The 20,416-nt window shown below is 43.8% G+C and overlaps 2 protein-coding genes across 7 annotated transcripts in view; one reads left to right on the plus strand and one right to left on the minus strand.

Moving 5' to 3' along the window:
• The window catches only part of ACSM5 (acyl-CoA synthetase medium chain family member 5), a 185,331-nt gene that overhangs the window by 29,277 nt on the left and 135,638 nt on the right, over nucleotides 1-20,416 (minus strand). The window lies entirely within an intron of this gene.
• PDILT (protein disulfide isomerase like, testis expressed) overlaps nucleotides 1-20,416 on the plus strand; it is a 42,837-nt gene that overhangs the window by 1,637 nt on the left and 20,784 nt on the right. The window contains exons 2-3 of the mRNA XM_042921786.1: nucleotides 6,371-6,574; nucleotides 18,664-18,870. Of these exons, the coding sequence (XP_042777720.1) occupies nucleotides 6,373-6,574; nucleotides 18,664-18,870 (409 nt within the window). The 5' untranslated portion in view covers nucleotides 6,371-6,372. The remainder of the gene's footprint in view (nucleotides 1-6,370; nucleotides 6,575-18,663; nucleotides 18,871-20,416) is intronic.

The following is a 20,416-nucleotide window of genomic DNA, read 5'->3' on the forward strand; positions in this document are numbered from 1 at the left end:
GGGTACAGTGTCAGGGGTTGAGTCACAATGGGGTCCAGAGTTTGAGGAGGAGCTCTGTGATGAATCAAGGCTGAGCTGTGGTCAGAGAGGGTCACAGGAAAGAGTAAAGGGTGTGGTGTGGAGGGTGGAAGGTGGGGGAAGAGAAAGAGAAACGGGGCGAGGGGAGACAGACACACACACACACACACACACACACACACACACACACACAACCTGCCCCCATCCCACTCTTTTCCTGGAAATGTGTACAGTTCACTTTTTTGCTCCCTTCAGTTGCTAAACAAACTTCAACCGAGTAAATTTTAAAGATCTTATTGGCTTTATTCAATGATTAATGAATCAGGCAGTATTCCAAGTAGCAGATGTTTGTTTGCTTTCATGTTTATTTATTTATTTTGAGAGAGAGAGCATTCATGAGCACAAGCGGCGGGAGGATTAGAGAGAGAGGGAGAGAGAGAATCCCAAGTAGGCTCCCCTCTGGCAGCACAGAACCCAACTGGAGGCTCGATCCCATGAACCATGAGATCATGACCTGAGCTGAAATCAAAAGTCAGACACTTAATGGACTGAGCCACCCAGGCACCTCTTTGCTGGTTTCTTTTTTTTTTTTTTTTTTTTACAAGTATTCCTCAGCTTTGTTATTTGTATATTTGTTTATTCTTACTGAAATGTAATTAACCTACAGTATTATATTAGTGTCTTGTGTGCAATACGATTCAACATTTCTATGCATTACTCAGAGCTCATCACAATAAGTGTACCCTTAATCCCCTTCATCTGTTTCACCCATCCACCCACCCACCTCCCCTCTGGTAAACACCAGTTTGTTCCCTGTATTTAAGATTCTGTTTTTTTGTTTGTCTCTTTTTTTTTTCTTTGTTTATTCATTTGTTTTGTTTCTTAAATTCCACATATGAATGAAATCATATGGTGTTTGTCTTTGTCTTACTTATTTCATTTAGCATTATACTCTCTAGGTGTATCCATTGCAAATGGCAAGATTTCATTCTTTTTTTATGGCTGAATAATATTCTGTTGTATGTATACACCACATCTTCTTTACCCATTCATCTATGGATGTACACGTAGGTTGCTTTCATCTCTTGGCTATTGTAAATAATGCTATAATAAACATAGTGTTACTTTATTTTTTCAGATCAGTGTTTTTGTTTTCTTTGGGTAAATATCCATCAGTGGCATTACTGGATCATATGGTAATTTCAGTTTTAATTTTTTGAGAAAACTCCACCCTGTTTTCCACATTGGCTGCATTCCTACCACACAGGATTCCTATCCACACAGTTTGCATTCCTACCAATAGTGCAAGAGGATTTCTTTTTCTCCACATCCTTGCCAACACTTGTTATTTCCTGTCTTTTTGAGTCTAACCATTCTGACAGGTATGAGGTGGTATCTCATCATGGCTTTGATTTGCATTTCCTTGGCAGTGAGTGATATTGAGCATCTTTCCACGTGTCTTCTGGCCATTAACATGCAGGAATACTCTTGTCAAAGGTCTTTGGGGGAGCCCACCATAGCCCTGATCAGCCTGGCCTGCACTCCGGTGCTCTGCCATCCACTCAGGCCAAATGACTCGCTTTGGTTGATTTCATTTGACTGCGTGGTTCTCTTTTTTTTTTTTTTTAACGTTTCTTTTTGAGAGAGAGTGTGTGAGCAGGGGAGGGGCAAAGAAAGAGAGGGAGAGACAGAATCCAAAGCAGACTCCAGGCTCCATGCTGTCAGCACAGAGCCTGATGCAGGGCTCAAACCCACGAACCTCAGGATCATGACCTGATCCAAAGTCAGGCACTTAACCAACTGAGCCACCCAGATGCCCCGATCGCATGGTTCTCAACCTACAGATTGCAAGACAGAATTATCTGTGACTATCAATGGCAACACATGGATCTCATTTGGACCCCAATTCAATCAAACTTTAAATTATGAGATAACTGGGTTAATTTTCACACTGTTTGGATATTTGATAAGAAGTTATTGTTCATTCTGTTAAGTAGGATAATAGTATTGTGGTTATGTTTTATTTTTTAAAAAATACCTTTTAACGATTCATAATTCGTTATTTATGGATGAAATAATGTTAAGATATGGGACTAGCTTCAAAACAGTTCAGGGCAGGAAGTGATAAGAATGTAAACAAGATTGGTAGTGACAGTAAACCTAGTTGAATGATGCTGGAGGCACACCAACCAGTCTACTTTTGCATATATTCAAAATTTTCCAAATAGAAAGTTAAAAATAAAAGAATCATTTGGGGAGCTTTTAAAACATACAGATATCTGGGCACTACTCTAGTGATTCTGAATTAGTTGGTCTGGGTGGAGGCCTAGCATAAGTACTGTTTAAACAGCTCCATGTGAATTTCAGGATAAGAAGTGCTAATGGAGCACAGGTTCTTTATCATATGCCCACAACTACCTTGGGAGGCAGGCACTACTCACTCATTCTACAGATGGAAATGCTAAGCTCTAATAGGGGACTTACAAATCTGAGGAGTCCAAGATCTAAGGTGTGAGTGAAGTGTAGGGGCATGGGCAGCATGGTGATTTAGATGCTAAGTTTGAGAACTTTTCAGGCAGAGAGGCAGATAATAAATACTTTTGGTGTCATTGGCCACATACAGTCTCTGTTGCAACTACTGAACTTGGCCATTATAGTTAAAGCAGCCAGACAATAGCAAAAGAATGGATGTGGCTGTGATCCAATAACACTGAATTTACAAGAACAGGCAGGGAGTCAGTTTGCTGAACGTTGGTTTACACCACAGGCATTGGGCTTAGATGTACCTGAGCCCACGTGCTCCTTCATCTACCTGTTGGGTGGTTTTGTATGAGTCTCCACCTTGGTGAAGGGGGCATCATAACTGTACCTACCTCATAGACATGCTGTAAGGGCTACCAAGATGGTGAAGGCAAAGCTCAAATACTAGCTTAATACATAATGATGTTACTTAGTATTATGGGCTAGCCTGGTACCGGGTACTGGGGCTGCAATGGTCAGCAAAGAGTCAGGGTTGGGGTTTCAGTGCAAAGGAGAAACAGGGTAGGGTCCCTGTGATACTGTGATTTGTAAGTGTTACACAAAATTCAGCCTAGGAAATTTGAAGATCTAATTGGTTTTATTAAGCAATTCATGACTCAGGCAGCATCCAATCTAGCAAGTAGAGAGATGCTCCCAGGGGTTGTACAAAATGGAAAGTTTTTATAGGCAGGAGAATGGGGCAACATGTTATTAGCCAACAAATGAAAGGATTGTTTCAGGCCAGAGCATCTTTTGTTGGGAAGGGAAAAGCATGTTTTTTTGTTGTTTCTGTTGTTTTTGTTTTTTTTAATCATGCAGATTATCTTACTACTGCTGATCAGGAAATTTCAGGTTGACTTTTAAAAGGCCACATTCCTATGTATACAATGTATACAATGGAATATTACCCAGCCATCAAAAAGAATGAAATCTTGCCATTTGTAACTACTTGGATGGAGCTAGAGTGTATTATGCTAAGCAAAATAAGTCAGTCAAAGACAAATACCATATAATCTCACTCATATGTGGAATTTAAGAAACAAAACAGATGAACATGTGGGAAGGAGAAAAAAAGAGAGAGAAGGAAACAAACCGTGAGAGACTCTTAAAGATAGAGTACAAACTGGGTGTTGATGGAGGGAGGTGGGTGGGGGATGGGCTAGATGGGGGATAGGTACTAAGGAGGGCACTTGTTATGACGAGCACTGGGTGTTGTATGGAAGTGATGAATCACTGAATTCTGTTCTGAAACCAATGCTGCACTGTATGTTAACTGACTAGAATTCAAATAAAAATTTTAAAGAAAAAAATTACAAATAGAAGGTCACATTCCTGGGGTAGGTTGAAACTGCAATTAAGTCTTGCTTCCTATGGGGGCGTGCAAAATACTCTATTGGGGCTTGTTTTTCTTTTTTAACATAAATATATATATTTGGGCATTCAGATGACCAGATACATTCTGATATTTATTTAGTCTTCATCCATAGTTCCTGGACCAAACCCCTTGGAATTTCCTGAGCAATAAAAGCAAAAGAGCATCTTTTGTTACAACATTTGGTCTCTTGTCTTCAGTTCCTAAAAAAAATGCTTCAGAGCATAAACCACAGGGTACTCAGAACCCCTTTCTTTAAAAAACAAAACAAACCAAAAAAACCCATTCTTACAATTTGAGTCCTGGCTTGCAAGTGCCTGGTCCCTGCTGTGAGTTTCAAAGGCCTGCTTTGCAACCCCAAATCAAAAATCTGGCTCTGTTCTCTGTTGCAGCCTCAGCCCTCCCCTCCAAGGCAGGACTTGATTGAATGATGGAAGGTACAGGGTATCAGGGTGGGGGAGCCTCAGTTAATGTCTCAAAATATTGTCCACTGCACCCATTTTGCAGTGGGTCACTAGAGAGACAGTATATCATTTTGGTTAGGGGCATGGATTCTGTAGCTAGATTGCCTGGGTCTGTGACCTATGAGCTGTGTGACCTTTCTGTGCCTTGTTTTATAGTCATTAAATGAGGATTATAATAATGCTATTCCTACCTCATAGGGTTGTCATAAGAGATGTGATGGCATGGAAGGCACTGGAACAGTGCCTGGCACATGACAAGTATGTTAAGTACCTTTTTACTCATAAAATTTAGAGCTAGAGTTGGTCACATTCTCTATATTTTAGGCCGAAAAATTACATTAGATCTATTTTTTAAAACCCTTCAGATAGTCTGACAAACCTATTTCCCAGGCAAAAATCATTTATTCATTCTTTCATGTATTTATTCTCACCACTTGTCCATTTTCCTACCATAAATACCAGGTGCTAGGACTACAGCAGTCAACAAAGAAGTTAAAATACTTATAAATTTAATCCGAAGGTGTGACGTAGAATACACCTGCTATAGGTCATTTCCTTTTCTTTTTTTCTTTCTTTTTTTTAAGTTTATTTATTTTGAAAGAAGAGAGAGCATGAGCAGAGCAGGACCAGAGACAGAGAATCTCAAGCAGGTTCTGTGCTGGCAGTGCTGAGTCCAACACAGGGCTCCATCCCACAAACCATGATATAATGTCCTGAGCCAAAACCAAGAGCTGGACGTCTAACTGACTCAACCACCCAGGCACCCACTCCTACCTGCTATAGGTCTTCTTCTTCAAGACACTCAGGTAGTCCACGCTACACAGAGAAATAGCTCTATGCTTGACGAGTACTTACAAAGATCTGAAGAGGTGATTCTATGCTCTAAATTGTTAGGGAAGACAGGAAGACATAATTAGGGAAAGTGGAACTTACAGAAAGGAAGCTTCTGATCCAGACCATTCTATCATTCTAACAATTAAAAAATGTAGAAAGAAAGAAAGAAAGAAAGAAAGAAAGAAAGAAAGAAAAGAAAGGAAAAGAAAAAAAAGGAATGTACTTTTATAGGAAAGTACCTAGGATATATTTCACATTATGGAGTAAGAAAATCAGAACACTGAACAATATGCATAGCTGACTCCATTTATGTTTAAAATTATACATTCAAATGTGCATTTATATAGGAATTTTCAATATGTATAAGGATCCATTCCAAACTATTAATAGTAGCTTTCTCAGAGGTGGGACTATGAGAGACATTTTTATTTTCTACTTAACATGTTTTTATTGTATTGCTTGGAATTTTTACAAGTGTGACCTACAATTATGACTTAAAAAAATGTTTATTTATTTATTTTGAGAGAGAGAGAGAGGGAGGCAGAGGGAGAAAGAGAATTCCAAGCTGACTCCATGCTGTCAGCACAGAGCCCAACGAGGGGCTCAATTCCTGGCACCTCATGACGTTTAAAAGAAATATTTACAGTTGAGAAAAATTGTTCAAAAATCAAATGGGATACATGAATGAGAAGCGAGGTCACGAGCTTCCCATTATAAGGGGCATTCAAGCAGGAGCTGGAGGAGTGTGAAGCAGAAGCTGTGATGGGGAATTTACCCCTTATTTCTGGGGTCCAGAGGTTCATCCCAGGACTCTGGAGTGGGACTCATCTCTACAATAGTCTCACCTATTGCCTGGGAAGCCAGTGGGCTCAAATGCTGGCGTGTGATTTGGCTTCGTGGAGCTCTGAGCAGGGTCCTGCTGCTCTGAACTATCCCCGCACAGTTTACGTAGGGGCTGAGGTTAAGCTAACACTTTGCATCTCTTCCAGTGCTACTGCCATGTGTGGTCACTGCTAGGGAGCAGTGGGCCATGGTCGGGCCGTGTTCTCCATAAACAAACTGGCTAGGCGGGGAAGGAGAGTCAGGGAGGGAATGATGACGTGGTGCCCTGCCACCTGTGTTGATAAGGGCTCCTGTTCCTCCTTGTGGCCCTACAAAATAGCCATGGAGCTGCTATGGATCTCCCTGCTGCTGGCTGCCTCTCGCGGCTCCACTGTCCAGGGCTTCCCAGAGGAGGACATCAAGGAAGCCAGCATCAACATATCCCAGCCTTTGCATATTGTGGAGGAAGGCAACCTGCTGGTGCTAACACCTGCTGGCCTGACCCAGATGCTGAACCAGACCCGCTTCCTCATGGTGCTCTTCCGTGAGTGTCCCCCACTCCTGGGTGATGGGTGATGGGTAGGGTGAGATCTATCTCTTTGCTCCTGGAAGCCAGCGAAGTTTTATATATTGCTGAACAGATGAGAACACATATTATTAACACATTTAAAATTAATATGGATATACTATCATTCCCGATTTCCAGATGAGAAGGCTGAGGTCCAGGGATGTTAAGCAATTTGCAAAATACTACGCTCGATTTAGTCTTGATTTGTATGTTGCTCCTCTGTACCACTGAAGGTAAAAAGCCAACTTTTACTCATCAGTGTCTTTATATTCTGAAATTCAACTTTCCCCTCTGTTACGAGGGCAGGAGCATCCCGACCATACTGGATTGTTGTAAAGATTAAATGAGATAATATGTTAAGTGGCTGGAACACAAGCAGAGGGCAATAAATGGTGGCAGCTATGGGCAAGCTCTTGAGCAAAGATTTGCAGACCATCACCTTTATCTGAACTCTGCCTGTCTACTTTTGTTCTTTGGACTGTTGTTCTTCATTTCAGTGGACATTTCTTCTTTTCCCTGGGGCACTGGGCACAGAGCTGTGCTCTTGGGAGGGATTTTCATAACAGCTTTCACATAGTCAGTACTAACTGTGTGCTGGGCACTGTCCTTAGTGCCCCACAAAACGTTAAGTTAGTTGATCTTCACAACAACCCAGCATGGTGGCACCATTTGTCTCCCTATTTTATAGCTGAGGAAACAGAAGCTCAGAGAGGCCAAGCGATTTGCCCAAGGTCACAGAGCTCACAAGTGGGGACTACAAACCCTGTGCCACACCACTTCCCACGTGCAAGGATTGGGAGGATACAGAAAGTAGATGTCAACACTGGATTCCAGAATCCTGCCTCCAAAGCCACTCCTGGGAAATGTCTGGCTGTGTGTCAGTCCCCAAAGACCTGCTGCTGGGCTGTACCTGGCCTGACTAGCATCCAGATTCCCTGAAGCCTGGCAAGGACTCAGGTTCCAGAGCTGGGCAGTGAGGTACAAGTGCTGCCCCTTCTTGGTTTCTGCCCCTTTCCATGCAGCCCCTCCCCCTAAATTCTCTTCTCCTCCTCTTGGTTGCTGCTGTGGCATAGTCCTTTCTCCCTTCTGTCAGTTTGCCTTCCACTAACCCTGATGCCTCACAGGCTTCCTTTTCTCTCCAGTGTGACCAGTGCATGTCCTGGGATGAAGTTCAGTGCTTAGAGGTTCACGGTCCTAGGCTCAAACGCAGGACTCTGCCACTTACTGGTCAGATGACCTTGAGCAGGTGACCTGGATCACTCTGAGCCTCTCTTTACTTGGCTGTGAAATAGGGAATTTAGCAATAGGATATAATTCCTAGTGTGCTTCTCACAGTGCCTAGTGCATAATAAGAGCTTAAGAAATGTTTTGGCTGCCATTCTCTTTATCATTATTAGATTCCTCTGCACAAACATGCTAATAATTTCTCCCTTGCAGGTTGCTGTGGTGATGAAAATGGGTTCAAGTATGCAGTCATGAGTGCCTAGTGAGCACCCGTTGGGCACAACTATTATTATTGCATTCTGATTCATCCTACTTTTACTCAGCTCTGCTCAGTGCCAGGCCTTGGGTGGGTCCGATGGGAGCCCCAGAGAAAAGAGGCCTTGGTTTCTGCTCTCCGAGACTTTGTAGTTGAATCCATACTCATGCCATTAGAATAGTCTGAACTGTATACACTGAGTGTCTCATGGAGAAGTGACAGCTTGGAATTGTCCTCAGAAATGGTTCTCCAAGCTGCAAACCAGCTGAGCAGCCTCCTCTGGCTTAACTCCTGCATTCTCGCATCCTAGAATGTGCTAGGGTCTCCAGTCCAATTCAAATGCACCTTGAAACTTGAAGGTTGGCCTGAAGTGAGAGAAATCTTCACTATTTGGCCTCCCAGTGATGCCCAGTGATGGGCAATCTTTAGCCAGAGCAGTGGAGTGAACCCTTCGGAATCTATTGTTACTGACATCAGTATTTACCAAAGACCACATGCCAAGCACTGGTAAATCCTAAAGTGTTTGTTATTGTTGTTGTTGTTGTTGTTTTTTATAACTTGACTCATCCACACACTTTGTCTATAGATGACATCAAGGTTTGGAGTAAAGTACACAAGTTTGGGAGCCAGGCAAGCGTGAGTGTAAAGTTCACTGCCATAAACTAGATATGTGGCCTTAGGTACATTTCTTTGTGTCTCACCTTCTTTATCTGTGAAGTGGGAATAATGAAAGTGGTAGAGTCATTATAGGGATTGACTAAATATCTATGAAGGATCTGGCACATGGAAAATGCTCAGTAAATGAGTCTTCATCCTCCCATGGCCCCAAACACATGATCAACTTTCTATCAGTTAGGACTGGGTTCAGCTTCAAGGAATAAAAAAAAAAAATCTGCTAATGATGACTTAAATCCAAGATTTATCTCATATTCTCATATGTAGACCAGGGATAGGCAATGAATGGCTGTCCTAGCAGCTTCACAGTATCAAGGACCCAGGCTCCTCCTATCTTCTTGTTCCATCGCCCCTGATATATTGTATGTAGCTTGTGGTCACAAGATGGTTGTGGCACTTCTTGCATTGCACTGCACATTTTGCTAGGGAAAAAGAGGGACAGGCAAATAGCAAAAGGACAAAATACATGTCAGCCAAGTATGTTCCTTGAAAAAAACAAAAACAAAAAAAACTTTTTCAGAAGCTCCACCAGTGACTCTTGTTATATCTTATTGGCTAGAACTCTGCCATGGCTATTCCCAAATGAGGAGTCTGAGACGGTGAATATTTTAGGTTTCTGTCCTCAATGGTTCAGGAAGCAAAGAGCTTGGGAATGGCTGATTCACAGTATTTGCCACAAGATCCAAGGTTGTAGGCTAATTTAAGTGTGCCAAACATCTTACTAGTTCTTTGTACATTGTGGCTCGATTTTTAATGCTAGATGAATGAAGTCCTTTAATGAAACGAATTCTAAAAATGATTGCCCACCTTTGTACCCAAACTCTTTCATTGTTCTGATTTTGATTAGATATTTTAAAGATCACTGTGTTCGGGAAAGCTAACTGCTATAACAAATCCCCAATCTAGTTTTGTAAAGGTTGATTTCTTAAATCTTAGTCTCAGGCAGGTCTGCAGAGAAACTTTGCTCCATACAGTCATTCAAGTGCCCAGGGTCCTTCCATCTAGTGACCCAAGCATCCCTTAGGGCCTACGGTACTCCACTGAATCCTCTGCCTCCAGCCAGGAAATGGATTGAGAGACACAGGACATGCTTCTAGGCCAGGCCAGCCCTGGAAATGGTGCACATCAGTGTTATTCAAAGTGTGGTCTATGGACCAGCAATGCCAGCATCACATAGGAGCTTGTCAGAATTGCAAAATACCAGGCCTTGCTCCAGACCTACTGAGTCAGAGTCCCAGGTGATTCACATTCATATTACAGGGTGAGAAGCACTGTTTAACACCACTTCTGCCTGCATTCCAATGGCCACAGCTCTGCAAGAGAGGCTGGGAAACAAATTCCAGCAGTATAAATGAAGAGGCAAAAGAAACATGTTTTCGGGAACCCGTGGCATTATCTGTCTTAATCACATTATGTAAAAGCCTTGAAACGGCTTTTGATCAAATGCAACCTGAAGCTGGGGTGGCTGAGAGGCAGCCGGGTGGTATAAGATCTTCTAGACATTGAACCACCAGGAATAGTTTTCTCTTCTGGGCAGGAATGTCAGCAACTGTTTCCTACATAGGGTTGGCTTTATGGGCTGTTTGGCTCAGGTTAAGTTTCCAAGGACAACTCATTCCCAAATCCAATAGGCGCTTGCCAGTCTTCACCTTCTTTGACCTAGAGTACTCCAATCTGAGACCCAACCTGAGTCCCTTCGCTCCTTGGTGCCCATGAGCCCATTCCCTTCTGGTTCCCTTTGATCTCTCTGGCGCACTTCTCAGTTCTTTATGGCACCTCTTCTTTCCTGTTATCCTGAAATCAAGGATGTAACAGGCAGCCCAGAGACACAAGATGGCCAACAGGTGGGTTATGTTTGGGCCACACAGTGTTTTAATTTTTTTTTAAACGTTTATATATTTTTGAGAGAGAGGCACAAGTGGGGTTGGGGCAGAGACAGAGAGGGAGACACAAAATCCGAAGCAGGATCTAGGCTCTGAGCTGTCAGCACAGAGCCTGACACAGGGCTCAAACCCACAAACTGTGAGATCATGACCTGAGCTGAAGTCAGAACCTCAACCAACTGAGCCATCCAGGTGCCCCTAGGCCACACAATGTTTTAAAAATCGAGAGATTTCACAATTATAATTGAATTTACATCTGCTTTTAAAGAAATAGAAGATCTGGAGGCACAGGCCCACATTCTTGCAATGTGACAACTGGCTTAAGCTGAGTAGAGATTTTCCTTTTGGATCAGAAAACATGCCTGTTAGTTCGCCACATCTCTATCCAGCCAACCCCACACAGTCACACTCCCTGCCTCACCCCTGTAGCATTTGAGTCTGTGTCACCCCATCTGAAATTCAGGTCCCAGTCTCTTCTTATTTGGTGCGGTCTGAGGGATGTTACTTGAATCAGGAAATTCGGGCATGTGATGGCATCAGCTGCCCTGGGTCCCAGAGCCTCCTCAGCTGGCTTGTGCAGCCACTTCATAGCACCGTGGAACAAAAACACTCTTTTTTGTGCCTTTAACCTTGATAGTTCCCAGAAGGGAAAATGTGATTGTGTCATTTTTGCTTCCATCCAATGTGGAGCATTCCTGATGTGTAAAATTCCATCAAAATAGTTCTGAGACTCTGATCTCCATCTAGCCCAGGCTGTTAATGGTTTCCTTCAACCTTGGCACCAGGGTACATGCTGGGTTTTACTTCGAGCCCATGGAGTAAGATCTTGTAGGGGAGATCCAGTATGGGCTATTTGCACAAGCCTGCGAGCAGGGCAGGCATTTCCACTTTGTTGATTGACTCCTCCAGCCGGTTCCCCACATCTCTCATCCACCCCAGAATGTGGGCCAGCACTTACACATCTGTTTTATGGTTCCTTTCAGGGAAGAACTGAGAACCCTGCAGCTCTATTCCACCTGAAGTAGAACTGTAAGCTAATGGTTTGCACAGCTCAGACATCCAAGAAGAAGACCTCTGTCTTTTCTTTTTTGCAGTGGCCCTAATCTCTGATCCTGGACTCTCAATGTTGAGCCATACACTTTGCATGACACAACACACATCTCAACACACATTTATCCTTCCAAAAATGGTGCAGCAGACACAAAAGAAAAGGAAACTGTCCTGCCCACATAAGAACACAAATCTCTGCCCAAGTGACTGCTCTGTTTTAATCAGGCAGAAGGGAGAGTCCATGGTTCTTCGGGGCTTTAACTGACATCTTATAATTCAGGGATTGACATTGAACCTGGGGCTACAGACAGAGTCAATCAATTTTACATTCCTTAATGACATTTAATGACAACCAATTTGAATACTTTAAACTTAAAGCATTCCCACCAGCAGGTATTTCAAAGCAGTAAACACCAGCAGAGATGTTGTTATCCAAAAGAGACAGTCAAGCTCATTACATCTGAATATTTGACTCCTTCCAATACTCAGTTTAAGTCAAAATGAGTTTTCAAAACCTGGCAGGCCTTCTAAAGTGACCTTTGGAAAATCTAATCCCTTGGGGAAAGTATGATAAACAGTTTTTTTCTAGGAATAAATGACTCTTTACAACAAAATATTTTTCCAATATTGTCCCAGGGACATACTATATAGTAAGTCTCAAATCCTTAGTTGTTGCTCACTTCTTCATCTCTCTGAGGACTCCAGGCTAAAGAGTCAATTGTCAGTAGGACCCTTGCTCTTGCATGTCCCTCACATGTCTCAAATGCCACATGTGTTCAAAACAGGCCTCAGCATCTTTGATTTGCTCCCTACAACTTGCTTTTTCTCATGCCCTGCCTTAACTGATAGCACCACTATCCACCCAATGTCAAAATCATGAATCTCAAGGTCATTCTTGACTCTTCTCTTTTCTCACATCCAACCCATCACCCGCCAGGTCCTGTTAATACCACCTCCTAAAGCCCTCTGCACTCTCCAGATTTCGCATCCCCCTGCCATTGCCTTAGTTCAGGTCACTGTGTTCCCCACCTAAAACACTGCAGTAGCCTTCTCAAGGGTCTCCCTGCCCCCTCCAGTGCTGTCCCTACAGCACACCCAGAGGTATTTTTTTTTTCTGAAATCCAAGTCTGATTGGGTCACTTCCTGATTAAAAACCCTCAGTGATTCTCTAAGACCTCAAACTCCTTAACATGGCTACAGTGTCCTCTGCTTGGTCTAGACTTGGCCAACTTCCCCACTTCATTTGAGAGCTATGCTCTAGTCCCTGAATAATTTGTGGTCCTCAGGTAGGCCACACTGGCTCAAGCTTCAGGGCCTTTGCATTTACAATTCCCTGTGCCCGCAGTGTCCTTCTTATACTACCTCATCTGGATTGTGAGGTTTAAGTTCATGAAGCCACCTTCTCAGGAGGCCGTGTCCACCCTTACTCCCACCTACACTGACTGGCAGGCCCTCCCATGCCGACACAATCCTGTGTACTCACCCTTTCATAGCATTTGCCAAACTGTATTGAAACGGCTTTTAAACTTGTGGGCTCCATGGGGGGGCAGAGGCCAAATCTCATTCATCTCTTGATTAGTAACATCTGGCATTGTACATGGTAGGCCTGCATGAAATGTTGAATGAATGAGTGAATGAACTGAACTTGCCTTTGGCCATAATGTTCTGCATGAATGAGGCAAGGAGAGAAGGGTAGGCTACCTTTAGTGGGGAGAGGCCAAAATGAGATTCATCAGGAGCTGTGTCTAGGGTCATTTAGGAAGTGCCTCTAAAGCAGAGATGGCAAGAGTCCTGGGAACAGGTTAGACGATGATAATGATGATGATGAAGATGGCAATATGGATAAAGGATGGTGATGAAGATGAAGAAGATGATGATAATGGCCATTTATTGAGCATATGTATTCCAGGCACTGTACTTGGTCTCATCATCTCCATCTTACATTATGAGGTAAAGACTTCTTAGAAAGGCTGGAAAATTTGTTCAAAGTCATACAATTGATAAGTGGTACAGCCTGGATTTTAGACAAGGTCTGACACCAAATGTACAATCCATCTTACAAAACTGTGCTGTAACTGAAATATTTATTTAGCGACTTACTTATTTTTCATTCATTCATTCATTCATTCATTCAATATTTATCAAATACCTGTTATGTGCCAGATAGACTTCTAGGCACAAAACAGATGGACATCCTTGCTTCGTGGCACTTAGGTCCTAAAGAGGGGAGACCCAAGATAAACAAATAAGTAAAAAATATAGTATGTCTTATGGTTAAAAGTGTTATGGAGAAAAACAGAAGAGCAACAGGAAGTGCAAAAAGTTAGTGGAAGTGACGCTGCAAGTTTATTTAGGGTGGTCTGGGAAGGTAAAAATTCAGCAAGGAACTGAAGGCAGGAAGGCAGCAACCCATGCAGATAGCTGGGAGGAGCGCATTTCAGGCAGAGGGAACAGCAAGTGTGAAGGCCCTGGGTGGGAATGTGCCAGGATGGCTAAAGCTGAGGTGCTAAAGAAAGTGGGAGATCAGATCAGAAAGGAAGTACAGTCCTTTAGGGCCTTAAAGGCCATTATGATGGTCAGAGGAATTTGTTGGCTGACCCTTGAGGAACTAAAAGGGACGGATTACCATCCCGAAGTTCCTATCATCTGTGAGCACTTCTATACACTATACTGGCCCTATGGAATGGGAGAGGATTATTCTCAGAATACTTTTCCATGCTTGATCTGGAGCTCGGTCTAAAGTAGGGTTTCTCATCCTCAGCACTACTGACACTTTGGCTGGATCATTCTTTGTTGTGTGTGTGTGGTGGGCGGGGGATGCACTGTAGGATGTTTAGTGGTATCCTTCACCTCTACCCACTGGATTCCAGCAGCACTCTAGTTGTAACAACCAGAAATGTCTCCAGATATGGCCAAATGTCCCCCATTGAGAACCACCATCTAAAGAAAGGCAGACTCCAGTTGCCTGTGCTGGGAGCTAATCTCCAGTCCCTACATTCACATTTCCCCATCCACCAGCCCCTCCCCTGATTCACACTGGCTTCTCAGAAAAAGGGAACCCAGGGTTATCTACTAAAGACCCAGGCAAATATTGATCCTAGGTCCATTAGCCATTAACACATCTACACATCACACAGACATTCAGAGACCAATTCCCTATTGTAACATGACCCTGGGTCTCATTTGCTTACACTAAAATCAATGTGAGAGCCACAGAATAGGCCCAGGCTTATACTGGATGACTTGGTGCTAGTCACCCTTGTGTCTCTTTCCCCAAGAACCAGAAGATCTGCTGAGGATCCTGACATTTCTATAAGACTCCCCCTTCCCAGAGAGAACCTAGTCAGAGCAAGATCAAGGGTTCCCCCACCTATGTCATCAAAATAGTTAATGTTTTTCAGGCACTTTTGTGCCAGAGCTTTGAACACCTTGTCTTACTGTGTAGGATCATCTTAAGGTATAGGATCTATTAGTATCACCATTCTGTAGATGAGGAAACACAGGCACAGAGATATTTAAAAAAACAACCTCCCTGAACTGCAGGTGCTGTAAACCACCATAACTGTCTCTGTTTTATGAAACAACCTAATGAAGTTCAATGAGTGCCATATAGTAGTATGTGTCAGACAATGAACTCTCTCTAGGTAGAGCTTAGGACCCAAAGAAGGCTGTACTTGCAAGAAGTCTCAGCCTCCCAGCAGAGGGCTCCCTACACACCCAGCCCACTGGGCTCTACTCTGCCCAAGCAACAATGTACATCTGAATTGTTACCATACCCCAGCCAAACTGGCATTTCCAGTTGGCCAGGGCAGGACATAGGCACCAAGACCTGAGGAGTGTACACATTGATTTCATCTTTACAAGCTTGGAATTCAAGGTTCCAGAACCACAGGGGTAAAACTGATTTGCAAATTTTAAAAAGAAACCAGAAGACAGGACTGTAAATCATAAAGAGTGGATTTGGCTCTACAGATACTCTCTGTTCTGATGGAAACCACCTAGAGCAGGGGAGATGGAAAATGCATCCCATCCCTCCTTCCAGGAAAAGAAATCTTTTTCAGATCAGCTAACCTATATGGTCAGTTAGAGCATGAATCTGGGAGTCATCCAGTCTTGGAGCTGAATCTCAGCCTAACTGTGTACCAGCCATAAGACCTCTGGATTTCCATCTCTTGTCTGTAACATTCCTCACCTGGAATGGTAGATAACTCAGAGGTTGTTATGAGGATTAACCAGGATAAAGCATGTAACATTTAGCAAAGTGATTGGCACAGTGAGTGCTCAATAACTTGTAGTTGTTGTTACCTTGTTATCATTACTATCATCACCATCATCACCATCATCACCATCACCACCATCATCATCATCAGTGGAGTCATCCTTGACCTCTTTTCTTCACTCACACTCTACATCCAATCTATCATCTCCTCCCGCTTCTCTCATCTATCTCCAGTCACCTCCTCCTTCAAAATGTCTCCAGACTTTGACCAGTTCTTACCCCCTCCATTGCTATCACTCTGGCTCAAGTCATTATCACCTCTCACCTGGATTGTTACAGAGGCCTCCCACTGGTCTCCCTGGATCCACCCCTTTCCTCTTCGGTCTAATGTTCATATAACATTCAGTACAATCCAGTTAAAAATAAGTAGGATCATATCTAACTCTGCCCCAAACCTTCCAGTATCTTTCTACAACCCTCAGAGAAGGGGTTATTCAGGGGCCAACAAGGTCCTATGTTATCTGACCCTGACACCTGTCATTCTGCTCCAGGCCAGACTCCTTGTCATTCCTCAAACATGCTGCACATACTCCCACCTCAGGGCCTTTGCACTTATGGTTCCCTGCCTGGAAGCTCTCTCTCTCCAGATATCCACATAGCCTGCTTCTTCACCTCCTTCAGTCTTTATTAAAATGTTGTTTCTCAGTGAGGCCTCCCTTAGCCTCCCTACTTAAACTTAATCCCCCTGACACTCCCAACGTCCAGCTGTGCTTTTTTTTCCACTTAGCACTTAGCATCTAATATAGCGTATATTTTATTTCTTTACTTGTTTATTTTCTGTCTTCCCCAACAAGAGCAGGGATTTTTATCTATTGGTTGTTAAATCTCCAGTACCTAGAACAGTGTCTGACACATGGCAGATCCTAAAAAGGATTTGCCAAATGAATTGTGAATGACTGGATGAATGGACAGATGAATGGGTGGATGAATCTCCAAGGCTATTATTGTTAGATCCTGTCCAGCTAGCTTTCAGATCCCAGCATTCCAGCTATTATAGACTACTTCTCTCATTTCTTCCATTCCGGATACTCAAGAGCACTGGGCTGTGGGTGGAACTTCTAAAAGCTCCATCATTTGGACAATCCTTCCATGTGTTTCCCTTGCCCTGAGCTGCTTCCCTTAGAGACTCAGATTTGGACAGGAAGTCAATCAGCAACCCTGAGCCAGGCAGGGCCAAATCCACAAGGAAGCCAGGGGAGAGGCCTGAGGGCCTGAGCAGCTGGCAACAGGCCAGGACCTGTTGATGGTGATGGATTGGGGGCAGTGGGTATCGAAGGCAATGACGGTGACAGAGCAGGCAGTGGAGAGGCGAAAAGTCCCACTTCCTGTTCACTGATTGGGAATTTAATGAAAACCATCATTCACTTTCGGGTTCCATCACAGGAGCAGGTGTGCTGACTGATAGCGGGGCGTGTTCCAGTTGTCCTGAAGCAGGCTTTCTGGGTTTTGCTTTACAAAAGACCTCTCTGTTGGGCTTGGAATTTGCCCAGGCAGTGGAGGTCACTTGCACTTTTTCCAAGTGCTCCAGATGGACAGGAGAGAGGTGTGGGGGCTGAAAAGGGGAATGTATTCTGACTTGAAAGGGAATCAATGACCCCCCTGCCCTGGCTCTGTCCATCTGCCGCAGACATCAGGGCACTGAGGGGCCTGCAATCTCAGTGTTATCAGGAAGAAGGAAGGCAAATGTGAGTGCCTTTTCGTCCCCTCTCATTTAGGCCAGGAAGGCCTTCTTCTGCCAGGATCACATTCCAGCTCCCTGCGGCCATTTTCCAGAAAAGGGCTCCCTACTCCTAAACCCCCACCCCACTGCCCAGCAATATGAGGGGCCAAGGAATCTTAATTGAGAGTGTGAGGTCTCTTTGACACCACCAACCCCAAAGGACAGGATCAGAAAGAGTAGGGGAGCATCATAACCTCTCCCCACCCCCATCTTTCTCACACCTGACCTTGCTTGCTTGAGAGTCCCCTGCAATATTACATGCAGCTATAGGGCAAATGGAGGGGCTCAATTTGGCCTGTAACTCCAGGATTTTCTACCAGATGGTGCGCATGTCCCCTCATTCTTTTCCCTAGAATTTCTGACCATAGAAACTGCTCAATAATAATGGTAGTAATAATAATGCATTAGGTCCTTACCATGTGCCAAGCATTGTGCTAAGGGTTTAACATGCCAATATTGGTTACAGAGCTGATTTAGTGGTTCCAAATCCTGGCTATATCTCACTGCCATGTGGCCCTGGGCAAGTAGGACATTTTGCTGCCAATCAGTTTCCTCATCTATAAAATTCATATAATAACCATACCTACCCCATAGGATTAGATGGCTCAATCCATGGAAATCTCTTAGAAATTAATAGGCAACATATAATTGATTGCTAAATAAGTCTTATTTGACTGACAACTCTATGGGGTCATCACAATTATTTTTTTCATTTTACCCATGAGGGAAGTGAGACTCACAGAGTTGGAATGAATTGCCCAAAGTTGTATTACTTCCAGTGTTGTTGAGCCCACAGAACCCTGATGCACCTCCCAAATGACCAATTTCACAAAATATGTGTCTCCCATCCTGTCATGTTTCTGAAAATTTACCTATTACAGCACAGCGTGAGGAAGGCCCAGGAGCTAAGCAAGTGAAACCGAGCCTCCTCCCTGAGAGATAAGTCTAGCAACTTCTGACTTATACTGGCTTTTTCAGATAACCCATCGTCCAAGCAATCCAGGAGCCTGGCTGAAGAGCTGGGCAAAGCGGTGGAGATCATGGGCAAAGGCAAGAATGGGCTTGGCTTTGGCAAAGCGGACATCACAGTCGAGAAGGAACTTCAAACGGAGTTTAACGTTAAGGAGGCCCCAGAGTTGAAGCTGTTTTTTGAGGGCAACAGGTCAGAACCCATCAGTTGCAAAGGTAATAGCGGTTGTGTGTCAATCAAGGCAATGCTAGCTGTGGAAACACAAACACCAGCATTTCAGTGGTGTGAAAGAATTACAAGTTTACTCCTTGCTCATGTAGAGCCCAGTTGGCAGTCAGAGGGTGGAGGTGGGGAGTTCTGCTCCCCAAGTCTTTCAAGGACCAAGGTTCCTTCCAGCTTGTGGCTCTGCCCTCCCTTAGGGCCCCTGAGGCCTCCATTTTTCTCTATCTAATCTACCATTTTCTCTCTATCTAATAGTTGGGGCAAGGAGCCAGAGGGTTGCCAATGGTAGTGTTGGTGACCCAAGCTTGGAAGTGGCAAACATCATATCTCTTTCCATTGACCAAAATTCTATTACATGGTCCCAGTCAACTGAAAGGCTGGGCAATATGGCCCTGATCTGTGTCCATAAGGAAAATAAGTTTTGGTGAATCCATAGCTGCCTCCACCACAGTTGTATCTCAGCTGGTGGGTTCCAGAAGTACCATGAGGTGGGATAGTGAGATGCATAGCTCATAAACTCCCAGAGACCAGAGAGTGAGTTCCTAACTCCACTACCTACCTACTATCCCAATCTTCTACTTTAGAATGATTTTGACAGGGTCCCAGGACAAGGAAGCACTGGTTGACCAAAAGGGAGACTGGGAGATGATGAAACAAGACAGATTTGGGACAGAGTGACTACCAACCACTTTAGTTTCTATCATCATCCACTTTGTTAATTAACTTGTTCATTCACATAAACAATGATCTTACTGAGAAACTACCATGTGTTAAGACGTATATTGGTGTTAAGGATGCCTGAAGATTTATATGTCTCAGTGTGGTACATGGTAGGTCCTAATTTTTTTAATGCTAAATATATAAATGCATAAATGTGTGCAAAATTGATGGATGGATGGATGGATGGATGGATGGATGGAATGAAACTGAGGAATGCCAATGTGCCCAAGACAGCCTGTACTATGTTGGGAGAATGCTCCCCTTATATGTATGAATGACTGAGTCAGGAAACTGAGATAGTCTTTTGCAGGGTCTGACATTTAGCAGGTCTGCAATAAGCCTGTTTCAGTTTTGCTGACAAAAACCAAAAGGGCCCAGAGAATGCCATCACCTCCAGGAGCTGCAGGATACCTTGCGGTTCTCAGAGTGGACACAAGGAGGAATGAGACACAGACTAGACTTTCAGGGGAAGGTGCAGCAAAAGCACCTACCTCAGGGCAGATTAGAAATAAGACCCAACAAGACCCAGCAGTGTAGTGGCTCATAGCCGGCCTATGGGATAATGAAGAGGCAGGGGGAGGGCAGAGAAGAGATGGAGAGAGTAGACAGGAGCAGTGAGAAAAGAAACACGGTGACTGCTGCTTCCTAGGGATATACTGAGTGACAACTGTCAACAATGGTGACTCAATGATCCCAAGACAGGAATCTTTTGTGATGTGTTGGCTTTGGGGAAGGTGGTGAAGAAATGAGAGACACTGGTTATTTTGTTGAAGTCTATATCTGCTTATGGAGTGGCTTAGGTTCTGGAGTGCCCTCACC

This window comes from Panthera leo, chromosome E3, assembly GCF_018350215.1.
Source record: "Panthera leo isolate Ple1 chromosome E3, P.leo_Ple1_pat1.1, whole genome shotgun sequence".
Taxonomy (NCBI): Eukaryota; Metazoa; Chordata; class Mammalia; order Carnivora; family Felidae; genus Panthera; species Panthera leo.